Here is a 16,352-nt window from a genome sequence, read left to right on the forward strand (position 1 = left end):
ACTAAGATGCCCTTTGTCGAGAACGACCTTTTGCATTTCTTGCACGAATAACGTTTTTCTCGACTGTGCGTACGCAAATGTGTCACTAAGATGCCCTTTGTCGAGAACGACCTTTTGCATTTCTTGCACGAATAACGTTTTTCTCGACTGTGCGTACGCAAATGTGTCACTAAGATGCCCTTTGTCGAGAAAGACTTTCCACACTCGAAGCATGAAAAAGGCTTTTCTCCTGTGTGTGTACGTAGATGACTAACTAAGTGGCTCTTATACGAGAAAGACTTTTCACATTTGTTACATGAATGACGTTTTTCTCCTGTGTGCATATGCATATGTGTCACTAAGATGCCCTTTGTCGAGAAAGACCTTCCACACTCGAAGCATGAAAAAGGTTTTTCTCCCGTGTGCTTTCGTGGATGACTAACTAAGTGGCTCTTATACGAGAAAGTCTTTTCACACTCATTACATGAATATGGTTTTTCTTTCGCATGCGTACGCAAATGTGTCAATAAGATGCCCTTTGTCGAGAACGACCTTCCACACTCGTTGCATGAATAAAGTTTTTCTCCCTGTCTGTCGAGATTACCTCTCTGAGTTAAAGACTTGCTAGCACATGAATAAGTTTTATTTCCTGCGTGTGTAAGACTGTAAGGTGAGGTAACTTTTCTGAGTGAAGCACTTGGTACACTCACTGCATGAAAATGGTCTCTCTTTCTCCCTCGCACCCATATGATCGCATAGGTTTCTATTGCATGATGACTTTGAGGATGAACTTTGAGAAGTCGATTTCTCTTCAACATCGATGCTTCTCGTCACTCGTCTTATATTTTTCTCATCGCCTTTCCCCCCACTGGTTTTCCTGGCAAGCCCACTTTCCTTTTGCCTCGGCTCTAGTCTTTTTCTCACCACTCCACTTATGGTCTTGGAGGAGATAGGCTCGCAAGAACTGCCATTTACGCTTGAAAATACATCTTGGTTTGATGATTCTGCTACAGCAATAAAATTACGAACATCAAAATGAGTTTTCGTGTTATCGATCAGCTCACTTTTTTTCTTGAATCCATCGCTGCCTTTGAAGCAATGATATGAATTTTCGTTTGATCTGTAACTGTTCCCAGGATTTTTGATTGGGCAATCAAGTACCTCTTCATTGTCTCCCATGAATGCCTCACAGCCACTCCTGTCATTTCCACAGATTCCGATACACCAAAGGCTATCCGTAGTATTTGGTGCAACAAAACTAGCTTCGTCCACAGCAACAGTCATTGTGGCTCTGCTTCCGCTGCTTTTAAGTGATTCAATTTCTTTTGTGTTACATAATCTATCATCAGGTATTGAGCAACATGATATCTTATCAGTATCAAGAGCGCCAAAATTTTCCACGTCTTTATCCATAACGTTTCTTCCAATCCTTACTTGGGATGCTCCAGTCTTGGAATCAATTTGTGCCACCAAAGGTTTGAGATCAATGCATTCATCATGGAGATACGAAGCTGATGATATTTGCGTGGGCATTTCTTCAGGAGCTGGGAGCCCTGTAAAAGAATTTCAAATTATAACTTTAACTTTCAAACACGAAAAACACTCATAGGAAAAAAATCGGAGCTTTCGAAGTGGTTACCTTCCTTCTCAACCAAAGAAACATTCTTCTGTTAAGAGAGCTTCTCATTTTTTGGTTGAGAAAGAAGGTTACCGCTTTGAAAGCTTCAAGTTTTATTTTTCTTGTGACAGTTCCTTTTTATGTGTCTATATTTCATATTTGTGGCATGAACATTGAATATATATGTAACATAAAAATATCCCAGGTTGAGCACATATAAAAGAAACAAAGATAAAAGCATCCACAGAACTAAATTTTTGGTAGGACACATCCACCTTCCTCAGAGTTAGGCAGATGACTAGGTTAAGGATGGGAGAGCTGAGGGAGAGGGAAAGGGGGAGGGAATGGAGGGTAGGTAGGGTGCAAGGGGGAAGAGTGTGCTGAGGCAATTAAAGGGATTATCTGTAAACATTTAAGCCTGGAGGAAGTAATGCTTACAAAAAGCCATATGTAGGTTAATTCAGTGGAATGAAATTTAAGTGGGTGGTCTATGGGGGAAGGGAGGCCAAAACTTAAACAGTAAAAATCATTGAATTGACATTTATGGGTGGCTGTATGTTTTGCCACAGGGAGGGATACAAAGTGGGAGGGAGTGCATGATGCCCTGAGGTTGTTGATCCTTAGGTTAGATTAAGGATTTACCTATGCAAAAGGAGGGAGAGTGATGACATTGAATAAGATAAATTACGCGAAAAATACACAGAGGAAGAAGCATTCTCCTTGACCGGGATTCGAACCCGGATTTGACCCTCTGTGGATTTTTCGCACAATTTTTGCAATGCGGGTGGTTTTGCAAGTTATCACCGTGGCTAGTCCCGGTATAATTAAATAAGTCTAGAGCGAACACCTCTCGTGTTCAAAGTTCGGGCTTTGCTCTCCGGCTGTGGCGCCATGCGCAAGACCTGTGCACCATGCGCATGTCACATAATCCAGTCCATACCACCTTGTCCGGAATAGTCCACAAATTTCCAAAAGGGAGAATGACGCCTCGGTAGCTTAACTGGCTAAAGCACTCGGCCGGAAATCCAGGGATCCGAGTTGGAATCCCGGTCAAGGTGAATGATTTTTCCTCTGTGGATTTTTCGCTCAATTTGTGCAATACGGGTGACTCCATAAAAGATATCACCGTGGCTATTCCCGGTATAATTAAATAAGATAAATTACATATTTGGAAGTATAATAGGCCACAGGAGGGTCGTAGACAAGGGGCGAGAAGACTGGGGACAGAGAGAGGGGTTAAAACTGGACAGGTTCTACTTTTAGGATGACCACAAGGCGAAGGTATACTATTGGGAGTAGTGGGTGACTTCTGTAAGGGTTTTGTCGAGCGAAATAAATCAGAAAGGTTTTCTGGTCACCTACAGGTGATAGTAGGGGGTTTGACAAAAAGATTGGCTGTAGACTTATTACTTTTTAAAATTGGGAAAAGGTCCTTAAGATGACTGCAAGGATTGTATTCCAGGGGAGTAAGTACAGTAAGAGATTAAGTACAGTAGTAATTCCACTCTTTTTCATTATTTCAGTTTAACCATTTCCATATAATAGCAGATACTTTAAATAAATTATAAAAAATTACCATTGGCCACCATCTTGTATTTCATGCCACATTACAATTTGCACAGAGTTGGTCCGGTAGATAGTCGACCATTTTAGTTCTGTTGTAGAATGTAACTATATTTTAGCATCAATGGCAGAATCGTGATGCATTGGGGAAAGAACAATAACTGATTTATTGTTTTGGGGCAGTATAAAATGAGCATACATTTCCTCTGGAAACCAAAAAGGAATGAATTCACTGCTCTGCTCTTGCTGGGTAAAAATTCTTTCTGAATTTACCTACTACTTTTTATCAAACCAACGATTGTAAGCCTATTTCCACCAGCAAAGTTTTTGGCCAGGTCACAATGAACCAGTTTCACCAATAATATTCCTGCTAGCACCCACAACTGCTTCAACTGATCAAATAGCAATATCTTCAGCTGAATTTCTACTTCAGTACGGTCCTTTGGGCCGTAAAAATATATAAAATAAGTTCTATTAAAATATTACCTACCATGAAAAACTGTCACACAAACAGGACCGCTTATTCCCATACTTTGCATAGAAAATGATCACGGAACGCTTCCAATTCCAATGACTATTTTGCAATTCTTCTAATAGGACGATTCGCACACATCGAAACTCTACAGGCGAGCAACACACACTCTAAACACTCATGCATCGGCTAAGCTAAGAGAAAAGAAATCCTGAAGAAGGCTTATTTCAATATACCGTACTAATGGGAATCACTGCTCCTGCATTGTAGGAGTGCAGCTCTTTGTTACTCACTGTGGGGAATAGGGTTGAGCTTCATCACTCTTAAAACTAGAGCTTTAGGTTGCATGCAGCCCCACTAATTCCCCTGCGGAGGATGAAAGAAAGGAGGACACTTACCGACATACCCATAATAGTAAGATAAATGTGTCGAACATTGTTTCTCCATCAAAGTAGAAAAATATCATACAAAAGCCAAACCCACCCACTCATTTATATCCTCACCCCAGTACTCTGTCGTGAAGTGGTTACATTGTCAATGAATTTGGTATTATGGGTACCTGGATAAGTGCCCTGCTTTCTTGCCTCCTCTGTAGAAGATGGTGTGGGGCTGCAAGGTTGGTGGGACCCTTTCGTGCCGGACATTGGGTGGAGGCGACGGACATTTTCATACGTAGAAGACCTGACAAAGAGGTATATAAGTGACAGATTTCGCAAGGCACACAACGGGACGTCAGCTCTTACCAACACGAGGGAAGGGGAGTGACAGCTGAGGCAGCAATTTTCTGATGAATTCAGGCCCAGCCAGAGACCCAGCTTAGCTAGTCCTTAGGGCTACCCCTCGGCAATTAAGCCCGACCCTCCCACTCATTTATGACCATCATCACCGAAGGCATTATTTTAAAAGAGTAAACTATTCAAAATCAAATACAATGTTTGGTTGAATGAACAATGGTAACGCTATGAGTTGACTGTGGATGAATTCTACGACAGGGTCAGCGGCCTGGGTATGGGACAGATGCTAGTTTAGCTAGGTCCAAAATCTCACTGACGAAAATACCTTTGCAACTCGCCCCATTAAGAAAAGCTCCATTAAGAGAGGTTAAAATATTCTCATGGTTCTCATAGAAAGAAAGCATTTTCCAATTGTAGATGTCGGCAGGAAAGGATAAATTGCCTGAGAGTGGCCCTAAGGGTGAGAGCCAACGTCCCCTCATTTGCCTCGAAAAATCCTCAGCAGCTACAGTCAACGTTATTTGTTCTGCACATGAAAATGCGTGTCGGCTCCACCTGGTGTTGGCACGAAAGGGTTTAAAGGGAAGATGTGACTGCCCCAGAATTCAATGCGGCAATATGGATAAATCAAATAGTTAGAAACATTATCTAACACAGAAAAATTGGCATGAGACCCCTCTATCATTACTATGCAGAACTAAGATTCCAAGCTCCTACAATTATGGGATGGAAATCAAGTTCGGTTGTTTCTTAGCCACACTGATTTCATTTCCGGGCATTTATCTCAATTCTATATCATGTCAATGATATTTTCTACCCCAAGGAGGCTTCAAACTTGATTCTCTGTTAAACCTAACAAAGAACCAACGCCAACCTCATGAAAAAAGGGTGAATAGAAATGCACTCATTAAAATATATTCACTAATTTTCTCACTAATGTAAAATGGACGAAAAGCAAATATAATTTTTCCATTCATTTGACCAAGTTCCATGTTCACATTTTCTATGAACACTGAAATTTACTTTTAGATACATTTTTATACCAAGAGCTAAATTTTGGTGATTTGTCACTAAAAGTTTTCCTGAATATCAGACAATTACTTTTACTACTTATTTATTATCAGAGCACAACCCGGGTTTCAAGGAATTATCATCATCTACAGGCGCTAATTATGAAGATGATAATTCATTGAAACCCCGGTCATGCTCTGATAAAAATAAGTGGTATACATAAGTAATTGACTTATATCCAGAAAAACTTATAAAGGAATACCACAAAGTAAATCAAGAATTAGTGAATTTTGAGTGGTCAGTATTTTTTCCAATAAACTGACCTCAAAGCTTGGCTGAAGCGAGGCAACATTCCGGTATGAATCTGTAACTGTCAAAAATGCCTAGTAGAGAAATTAAACCTTAACCGTTGATGTGTGCTTTGACCACCAATCGACCGCTGTGTTTCTAAAATTATGAATATTTTCAAAATTACTGTTTGAAGATATCTATCTATAATTTTCGATAGCTTCATATTTTTGTGTGATAAGGACATCACACTCTTAAAATTGAACATTCCTATTATTAATTTCTGTAAATTTGCAATGAATTCGATTAGCGGTCTGAGAGACCACATCACTAAATTGGAAAAATAAGTAGGGGAGACTGGGGCACAGTGGGACAATTGATTTATTTGAACAATTTACTTGGTCAAAGAGCAAATGTACTAAAATTAAGGAAGTCAGGTCACGAGAAATAATGCACAAAAATCTTATTTCATAATGTTATGTAGCTTCGCATAAATGTTATAAAATATGTTTTTTGCTATAATTTTCTTAACTTTCATGTTGAGAATATTTATGCAATTTTTCTAATTATAACAAGCTTCATAAAAAATGACTTGTCGAATACATTATTTAGAGACTGTTTAATATTTTTTAAAACATATTTTCCGAAAGTAACATGTTTAAAATTTTTGCTGACAAATATAAGACTTCAGGACATGCGACCCAGACAGCACACTGGTAACCGTATACATATACCGTAAGTATACCCAGTGTATACTGTTTCCTTGAGAATCTGTATACATGTTTTAGATTATGAGTATACAGAAACAGTATACTGAAGCGTATACGTATACAGTATACAAAGGTTATATATATACCTTTTGTATACTGTATACGCATGTGCTACACATAGAAACAGTATCCGAAAGGTATACGTATACTTTTCGTATTCTGTTTCCATATGTAATGTTTTTTCTGTATCCGCTACTGTGTAGCCATTATTGTACAATAAGTGTCCTTTCCAATGGGCTATAATCCTTTCCGTGACTTGTGCACTCCCATGACCCCAAGAGCTGCACTGACAGGATTAATCCTTTTAACGAACAGGATTAATTTATTAAAATCTAAATTATCCTGGGAAGGGCCACTCACGCCAGATAGATGGAAGGGTAGGAGCCAGACAAATAAGGAAAACCACGTGATGGTGTCACATGAAAAACACAGTTGGAATCAGGGGCGGATCCAGAATTTCTTTCTGGGGGGGGGCACAAGCAAGGCCGTATCCAGGATTTTGTTCAGGGGGGGGGGGCACAAGGATATCTCGTAATACAAAACGAACGCATGATAATGGGACCTTATTAAAAATCTTGCATATTTTCGAGGGTCTGGGGGGGGGGGGGGCACGTGCCCCCGTGCTCCCCCCCCTGGATCCGCCTATGGTTGGAATGTAGGTGGGAAACCCTACCAGCTATCTCCTCCCTGAAAGATGGAATGCGACCCGTTCATGGGCGTGCCCATGGCGAGGGACAAGAGGGGGCAGCTGCCCCCCCTCCCCCTGCCCCTTAGAAGCAGAAATCTCAAAGGAAAATAATATTTTTTCAAGGAAATAATTTTAAAAACTAATAAGGAGCTCTTACAGCTTCCTTAAAATGTTGATTTCATTCACTTTTCCATGCTTAAATCTTACCTACAAGTTGAACCACCATTGCTTGCCCCCTATAGTTTTGATCCTGGGTTCGCTCTTGGACCCTTCCGCAAAAGGCGGGTGTCACTCAGTTATGAGGTGGGCAAGGGATATAATTATGTTTTTACGACATTTTTATAAAGAAAGGTAAAGGCGGCCAGAATGCTTATAAAGTACTCCAAGGAACCCTATCCTAATGCGTAGAATATACTTTCATTATAATACAAAGTGTATACTGTGTGCAGGAAAAGAATAACATGCTTTGATTAATTACGTGCCCGTTATCTCCATAGAATCCATCTAATATTTATGGCAGTGATAATTTAATTAAACCAATATAGATATATTTCATGACAAAAAAAAGGTCAACATGTATATCGGTGAACTGGATGTTTCGATCGTGATGCGTCCGTGAACGCGTCACGAATATCATGAAAATCCCATGTTATCAATGCAATTCACCGTATATATTTATTATTTACCCCAATACAAAAATCAAGAACCTTACACAAATTAAAAAAACCGCTCCCTATAGTTTCCCGTACATATGGATAGGTGGCAGTCCTGCACAAGAAACCGGAAACGCAGGAAACTCCCTCATTTCCGTCGTGAAGCCACACTAGTAGTCGTTGTCGTTGAGATAGAAGCTACAGAAACGATCGAGGGATTAAACGATACCTAGTTATATCTGGTTATATCTGTTGGCATCCGATCTGCGTGTTGGAAGCCCGCTTCTTTAATTGCTTGCAAAGCTACATCTTTCGTTCATCGGGAAGAAAACAGCATGCTGGAATCGCAGTAAGTATGAGTGGATTCTAAACTCTTGATTGGGAATTTAAGGTGAACCACAACAAGTTATAACTAATAATTTTGATGGAATTGTTTCCAGGTAATAATATTCGTAACAGTGTTATTAATATATTACTGACTCGTTGAAAGCGATTCCTATTTAAGCCTTAGTCGGAACGGCACTATAATGCCCCTTGACAGGTATAAGAGGATTAACACATTCATTGCGGAGCACGTCAATTGACGTGGTCCCATCTAAGCTGAGATACGGGGAACGTCAATTGATGTGCACTGCCAGCCGGGCCAGGAGCCCTTTCTCCGCCTCCATACATGACTAATATCCACTTGCGTCTTCCGTTTGCGTGTATGGCCTTTAGCAAGCTTCCCTCTTTCAAAGAATGTGTGCCGTTTGTATAAAGCAGTATTTCACGGAAAGTATGGAGCAGAAACCTCCCTCTATTTTTCTTTCTTATTTAAATGGCTGATTTGATGACTTAAATGAAAATCAGGCCCGCATTGAATGTGTTAAAGATATATCTGCGCGTCACCGTCGTAGAATAAGAGCTGAGGCTAAATCCAATTTTCTTAAGCGTCGTTTTTGTGCAGTAAACCCATGCGGTAATGCGATAAAATTACAGCCAGAGCCTGTTAGTAATGTTACAGAGCTAGAAATTGATGAGGGTTCGTTTATTATCTTGGACTCCTCGGATGTTGATCTGCCCAACTCTGAACTGGAAACTAGCGAGACTGAAAATAACACCTCTCCTTCTGGATCGGATAGTAGTGTCAGTTATGCTAGTGAAAAGGGAGAAGAGTTTGATTTAGATAAATTTGTGTTGAGCTTGGTTGATTGGGCTCAAGGTGTGACGGCCTGCAAAGTTAGTGCATTACTAAAGCTGTTAAAAACTCACCCTACGTTCAAAAATTTGCCGGGAGATTTGCGGTCATTATTGAAAACCCCCAGGAAAACTTTGACAACAGCTATTGATGAAGGAAAGTATTGCCACATAGGAATATTGAAATGTTTACACCTCATGCTTCGTAATTATTCCTATCTCAAAAATGAGCGGACGCTTACTTTACAGTGCAATGTAGATGGAATCCCCATATCTCGTAGCACTGGAAGCCAACTTTGGCCAATTTTAATGAGTTTCCCCTGCCACAGGAAAATACCTCCATTTGCTGTTGGTGTTTTTCATGGGAATTCTAAGCCGAAAAACGTTTCCCAGTATCTAGCGGAATATGTAAAAGAAGTTAGTAAACTTATTGATAATGGATTCGAGCATGAAGGATTGAGCTACAGTGTTGTGATTTCTGCATATATATGTGATGCTCCAGCTCGAGCATTTTTGACGCAGGTGAAATCACACACTGGATATTCATCTTGCAGTAAGTGCTGTGTGGTTGGGAAATCAGTGGCTAATACTATTATATTTGATGAATATGAGGCACCATTGCGTACAGACGAGAGTTTCATTTTGCGAACAGATGTCAGTCATCATGTTGGGGAATCTCCGTTAGAGACAGTGCCTGGTACAAAAATGATCTCACATTTCCCTCTGGAATATATGCATGTTGTGTGTCTAGGTGTCATGCGAAAAATTTTGATTGAATTTGTGAAAGGGGATTCTAATTCAAGGTTAAAGTGTCATGTTGTGCAAATTCTCAATGAAAAGTTAGAGGGCTTAAAAAAGTATATACCTGTGGAATTTGCACGGAAACCTAGATCATTGAAAGAGCTGCTGCGGTGGAAAGCTACAGAGTTATTTTGCTTTTACTCTACACTGGACCTTACATTTTTCAAAATGTGTTGTCACCAACATTCTTTAAGCATTTCATGTCACTGCACTGTGCCATTCGAATATTGGTGGCCACCAATTATTTGAATGAGTATTTAAGCTATTCAAGACAGCTTTTGCATTATTTTGTCAGTAACTTCTCTGTATTGTTTGGAAGGAAGAAACTATCGTATAATGTTCACTGCTTATTACATCTAGCTGATGACTGCGAGAAATTTGGACCTCTAGATGCATATAGTGCATTTCCTTTTGAAAATAAATTGCAGAGTATCAAAAGAATGATCAGAAAGCATGATCTGCCACTTCCCCAAATTGTGAGACGCATGCATGAAGAATCTTTGTCTTCCAAGCATGAACAAGAGAAATCTTGGCCATTGTATCATGCAAAGAGTGTAGATGGTCTCAGTGTAACTTTTGATTTACAAGCACCATATTATTCAGGAGTAGACTTGAAGGGATTTAAGGTGACTTGTGAGTCACCTAATAATTGTGTACTTCTGAAGACTCAGGAAGTGGCAATTGTCAGATGTATTGGCAGTAAAAGAGGTGAAAAATTTTTTATTGGACAGAAATTTGCCACTTTAACTGATTATTATGATAGTCCGTGTGAGTCAAATCTGCTGGGATTCTGGCATGCCCGTGAACTGAGTGTGTCAGAATGTTGGCCAGTCAGTCATATATATAATAAGGCTGTTATGATTCCAACTGGAGTGGATGATGAGTATTATGTGGCTGAGCTACTCCATCACTAATGCTATGCGTTGTCTGTACAGTATGTATCATTGTTTTGTGAAGCTGCTGCTTTTAATTACAATTGCTTGGCTTTAATTTTTTTGAATTTTGAATGATTTCTAATGGTTGTTATTTCAGAGTGAAAACTGGTTGGAGGGTGGCTGAATTCCAACCTCACAGGTCCTTCTCCGAAATAACTGTTGCCACTGTGCCAAGCTCATGGGTGCAGCATTCACCAAAGAAGAGGGATGGCAAGTTTGAGAATGGTGTCGTGGTTTACCCACCTAAGACCTGGGGGTTAACACAGATGAATAAAGCCTTAATGAATCTCATTAAGCCAGATAGTTCTTGGGACAAACTTTTCGTGAGATATATCTCACCAAAAATAGGTGCATACATCTTATATGATATTATCTGTGCCAAATTTGATTATCTTTCTAAAGTATATGTAGTTCTCTATTATACAAGAAGCTGTGGAATATTTTGTAATAATTGATAGCCATGGAATTTAATGTGATTAATTGACCTTTACAGACGACTACGCAATTGCTAAAAAATTAGAAATAGATTCTAGCATATGCGAAGAATCGGATTTGGAGACATTTATTGCAGCTAAGGTGGGGGAGAAGAGATATAGAGTTGCAGCAAAAAAAAGATACCCCAATGAACCAATTGGAGATTCGTCGGATTTGGAAGAAGGTGCAACAATTGAAGAGCCACCTAAGCTGAGCAAGAAACTGAAATTTGATGCTCAATCTAAAATGGTATCTCCTTCATTATATATGCTATCTTGTATATTATATATGTAATATTTTCTTTGTACTGCTCCTGTGTGTCCTAGTTAATAGCAATTCATTTTCATTACAGGCTCAGCCATCAGTATCTGGGTTGGAGCGGAAATCTAAAAGAGCTCCTGGTAAGAATCCTATTGTGTACTATCTTGTTACTAGTTCATCACATCTCACAAATTTAATTAAATAAATTTACCTCCACAGATGACTACGCAGATATGGTTGAAGGTTCAACTATGGAAGAGTCACCTCTGCTGAGCAGGAAACCCAGAGATGATGCTAATTGTAAAATAGTGTCTATAATTAAGGTTTTGTATTGTATATGAAGTCCTTTGTTAATGCGCTCCTTGACGCACAAGTTTCTAATAATTTATTTTCATTACAGTCTAAGCCATCAGCATCTGCCTTGGAAGGAGGAAAAGATGGAAGAGCTCCCGGTAAGAAAACTTTTGTGTGCTATCATTAAATCATGATTAGCTTATCATGTCTTACGATTCTTCCTTCGTAGTGTTTGCTTGAAAGTATACTTAATATTTCTATACTTCTGTCTATTTCAGATGTTTTGAATAAGATACTAAAAGAATTGAGGGAGATACGAGCCACATTGACTGTAGATGTGGCAGACATCAAGGAACGGCTGGCAGCTCTGTCTGCAACTGTGCAGCAGATGAGACCTTCTACAGAAGGACCTAATGAAGTACATGACATGAAATGCTTGGAGAAGTTCAAGTTTCCTATTGGTGATTTCGAAAGCTTGGTTTTGGCGGAAGAGGAAATGAGCACCAACCAGGACTTCAAGTTCTGCATGGTATGTTGTTCGGACCACCACTTACACGGCCACTGTCTTGTTGTAGTTGGTTGTGTTACATTGAATTTAATGCACATTGTGTGAGCAAATTTAATGATATTGATGAGTTTTCATTTAAACATGGACTTGGATTATTACATTTTAATTAATGTTTAAATATTCAGTATTTCCTTTAAAATCACATAATGGAATTTCACAAAGTAACGCCCAAAAGAGTAGATACATATGTGTTCAATGTGTGACTGTAGTTAACCTGGAAATGGCTATTCTAAATATTCTCTCAATGCTATTTTTTAGGTTGAATATTTGCTTGACAGAGCAACATTGCCAAGTAAAGAGATTAGTGACAAAGAGAAGAAATACTTTTTAAACAGGGCCGTAAATGGAATGTGCTGTGCCATAATGAGTGACGAGTTGGCTACTCAATTTTCAATGAAGGGTCGGTCGGAGGAGAAGCAGTCGTTTGAGGAGAGGTTCCCAATGATTATTTGTGTGGTTTTAGGTATGTATATAATGGAAATGCCCTGGTTACTCTTCTTGGTCCCACTACTGATAAGCCATAATATGAGGCTCAAGTTAATTATGAGTAAGCATTGATGTTCTCAAAAATGAAATTGTTAAATTATAATTGTTGTATTTGTTGGAAGAGCCAAACCATTTGGAAATCATTTAATTCAATAGTCATTATAATATACACAGTCATAATTTCAATTTGCCTGAATTATATGAGAGTAGAATGGAAGTAGTAGTGGACATAAAGGGGTATTTGATTTGTTTACTATGAAAAAATATTTTCTTCAATGTGCACGACATCTGTTTGCATTAAGAACTGAAGTATTACTTCTATTGATTTGAATATGAGGAAAACTAAGTACAGTTATACTCCTTTATAATGATTATGCATGTAACAAATCTCTAATACCGTTTAATTAGAACTAGTTATCACGAGATACACTGGCATCATTAAAATCAATTACATACGTAAGCAATAACAGGATAGTTTAAAACAAGTTCCTGCATAGCACAAAATATCATCTAGATGCCTGCTAAATATCTAGAACGTCTTCAGCTAATGTCAAGAAAATATGTCGTAATATCTTCTAGATATTTTGTAGATATCTGAATGTTTACTTATCTGATATCTGCAGGATATCATTGAGAAGATTTTTTCTAGACATTCATATTCAAATTGGATCTATTGGGAAAACTCAGGGTAAATGACTAAAATATTTTATTTTTCGATATTACAAGAGTTTATTTTCAACTGAAAGTCTACTGGTGGAGCAGGTGGTGATGGTAGGGTGCCTTCAGGGGATTCTTACTGATTACTGTAACCTCTCTGGTTCACTTATTCACTTCACTTCTTTCATTCGTTATTCACTTCTTTCTAATGCAGGCTTCCTCCTACGATTTCAAATTTATCAACGAATGTTGATTCAGTGTCCCACAATGCAGGTCTTGACAAATTTTAATGCAAATTTTTGCCAACGTATTAATACACCATCAGGGGTATGATTGAATGTTTATGTAAAACATTATGAAAATATTTTTTACGGTAGTAAAGAAATTGGTTATAAATTAATTATAAAAAGCAAATCTAGAATTTTGACATACCTTTTTTCCATTGAATTGGGTGTAGTTACCAATCACTTTTGATCAATTAAATAACATTATGTTTTAATTGCTGATGCCTGTTCTTTCATCACATATATTTTTGTTTTTTGAAACGTGCATCATTTCTTTAAATAATCGTTTTGTTAAATTACTTTCAGTATAAAAAATCCCAGTATTTTGTAGGCTAAGCAGTAGTCATACTTAAATGGAATCATCATATCGTAGACATCAAGTAATGTTTAAAAAAGAAGCCACCATAACATAAAATCACTACATATTATAAATATTTGCCAGAAGAGTCGCCTTTCCTTTTTTAGTGAACGTGCGTACGACTTTTATCTATCCATCCACCTAAAAGCATAGCAGTTAGTTTTTTTTTCAAAATTTGGGTGCTTTTTTGCTAATTTCAGTTGACATATACGAAAAGGGCCTCCGTGCAAAAAGACAATTGCTAGACTTATAGTAGATTTTTAAGGTATGCAAGACATTGAAGATATTTTCTAGATACCTAGAAGATATTTTGTGCTGTGTGGGTTATACAGAGGTGTGCTAGAAAATTACAATGGAACTTTTCTGTTAACATAGGCAATGATGAAAGCCTGCAATTCTACGATGTGTACTGCCAAAAGTAGTCAATTTTGGATGCGCCGAGGTCACATATATATAACGAAGAGAATAGCTGGTTCTTTAAAATTTGTTTTAACTTTGTGTTACTGTGTTATGTTTTTCTCAATGGAGTGATTCCATCAAGCCACTGCTTATTCTCCATTTTTTATGCCCGTCATTTTTTCAGATGCAACGCAAAAGAAGTTTAAGTTTTGCAAAGATTTCCCCATTGACCTGATAACAGTGAAGAGGTCAATGGGAGAGTGGTTTCGTCTATCTAAGAATCGGACTGAAGAGGGAAAAAATAAGCGCCGGTTAAAGAAGATTAATGAAGCCAATGGCTTATAATAATGTATATATAATAAATATCTGCTTATGTACTATTTCTACCAATTTGTAAATATATATATCTTTGGAATTTAATTATGTTGTTACAGGTATTTTCATTCTTTGACAAGGTGTCTGATCAAGCCTCTACCCTCTTATTAACCTCCTTCCCTGCCCTCTGATAAGATCTATAAATCCACCTTAAGAATTCTTTAATAGTGTTCTTTGTGTGTCATATTAACAGACTTATGTTATAAATAATGACTTCTCATTTAATAACTATAAACTGCTTCTTCAATGAATTTATATTTCCCGGTTAGCTTCAGTCAGTACTTCAATGCTTGCACTAAATACATACTGGCTCCAAAACTGTTATTGTTTTGCTAATTTCATTATTTTAGTTTCAATACAGCAATGCCTGTTAATGACTGCATACAGGATTTTGCCCAATCAAGTACTCAGGAAGTGTAATCAGGATGTCCAGATTGGAAATCTGGAATTATGGCTGAATTTTTAGTCCATTGAATTATTCGTGAATTGTTGCTCGTGTCTGGAATTTCAAATCTTTTATTTCAAACTCATTTCACATAAAATTTAACGGTTCAATGCCAATTTTCTGGCCTGTTTTATATACATGTATTTTTCACAATGCATTGATTGCATTTGATATTGCACTTTAAAAGTACTAATACTTATCTAGATAACTATTTAAATTATGACCAAAATGTTGATGTTCCAAGTGTTACATTCATAAAATAAGTGAAAGATTTCTTTTACAAAGCTTAAGAATTGTAATTAGGAACAACATAATACATAATTGTAATATTAATTGAACGTTCTAAATATATGTTGTTATAAAATTCTCTTAAGATTGGCCTTGAATTGTAGAATTTCCCTGGAAAACCAGGAATTCTGCAGGAATTTTTCTGCTTTGATTGGCTTATCACCCTGATACTGTGTGTATTCATGTTGTACACTGTATAGATAAAAGTCTTGTGTAATATAAATATATACATACAGGTCTCTTTTACTGCATATATATATACATCTTGTATACTGTATATATATACGTTTTGTATACTGTATACGTATACAGTATATGCTTGGTAGGAGGACATTTGCTGCGTTATATACGTTTGGTAGATGGGGGGTAGAAGGTTTTTATACGTATACAGTATACATGTATGTTCTACGGTATACACAAGTTATATACAACATATACGTATATTTTATTTATACAGTAGCATGTGTGCTGTCTGGGTAGCTACTATCACCTATCTAATGACCCAAGTAAAATATTTCCTCTCTCACTCTCATAGTTTGCAAGATATGAGGAGTCGAGGTTTGAGATGTTTGCTCAGAAGTGGCGCTAGTGGGAGACAAATTCCAGATGGCAGGGCACAGGGCAAAAATTCAAAACTCAGAAACCACATAATATATTTGAATGAAATTTCGAACCATTGTCTATGCAAGTGCATAGCTTCTGTAGTAACGTCTTTTATTCCCCTTTCATTGTTATTTTAGCCAAAATGATGTCAACAGTTGTTGATTAACATTAC

At 37.8% G+C, this 16,352-nt stretch overlaps 2 protein-coding genes across 2 annotated transcripts; one reads left to right on the forward strand and one right to left on the reverse strand.

Annotated features, from left to right (window-relative positions):
* Window positions 1-126: 126 nt before the first annotated feature.
* LOC124172556 lies at window positions 127-5,729 on the reverse strand. The gene is made up of 3 exons (XM_046551998.1): window positions 5,701-5,729; window positions 4,192-4,313; window positions 127-1,532 (listed from the first exon to the last, which is right to left on the reverse strand). Exons 1-3 carry the CDS (start codon window positions 5,727-5,729, stop codon window positions 622-624), a joined length of 1,062 nt encoding a protein of 353 aa, XP_046407954.1. The 3' UTR covers window positions 127-621.
* A 2,695-nt stretch (window positions 5,730-8,424) lies between these two features.
* On the forward strand, window positions 8,425-15,404 carry LOC124172179. The gene is made up of 9 exons (XM_046551593.1): window positions 8,425-10,687; window positions 10,786-11,036; window positions 11,182-11,411; window positions 11,515-11,563; window positions 11,643-11,746; window positions 11,824-11,875; window positions 11,996-12,246; window positions 12,544-12,748; window positions 14,654-15,404. The coding sequence occupies exons 2-9, from the start codon at window positions 10,955-10,957 to the stop codon at window positions 14,812-14,814; spliced, it is 1,134 nt and encodes a 377-aa protein (XP_046407549.1). The 5' UTR covers window positions 8,425-10,687; window positions 10,786-10,954; the 3' UTR covers window positions 14,815-15,404.
* The last annotated feature ends 948 nt before the right edge of the window (window positions 15,405-16,352 follow it).

This window comes from Ischnura elegans, assembly GCF_921293095.1.
Source record: "Ischnura elegans chromosome 13 unlocalized genomic scaffold, ioIscEleg1.1 SUPER_13_unloc_1, whole genome shotgun sequence".
Classification (NCBI taxonomy): domain Eukaryota; kingdom Metazoa; phylum Arthropoda; class Insecta; order Odonata; family Coenagrionidae; genus Ischnura; species Ischnura elegans.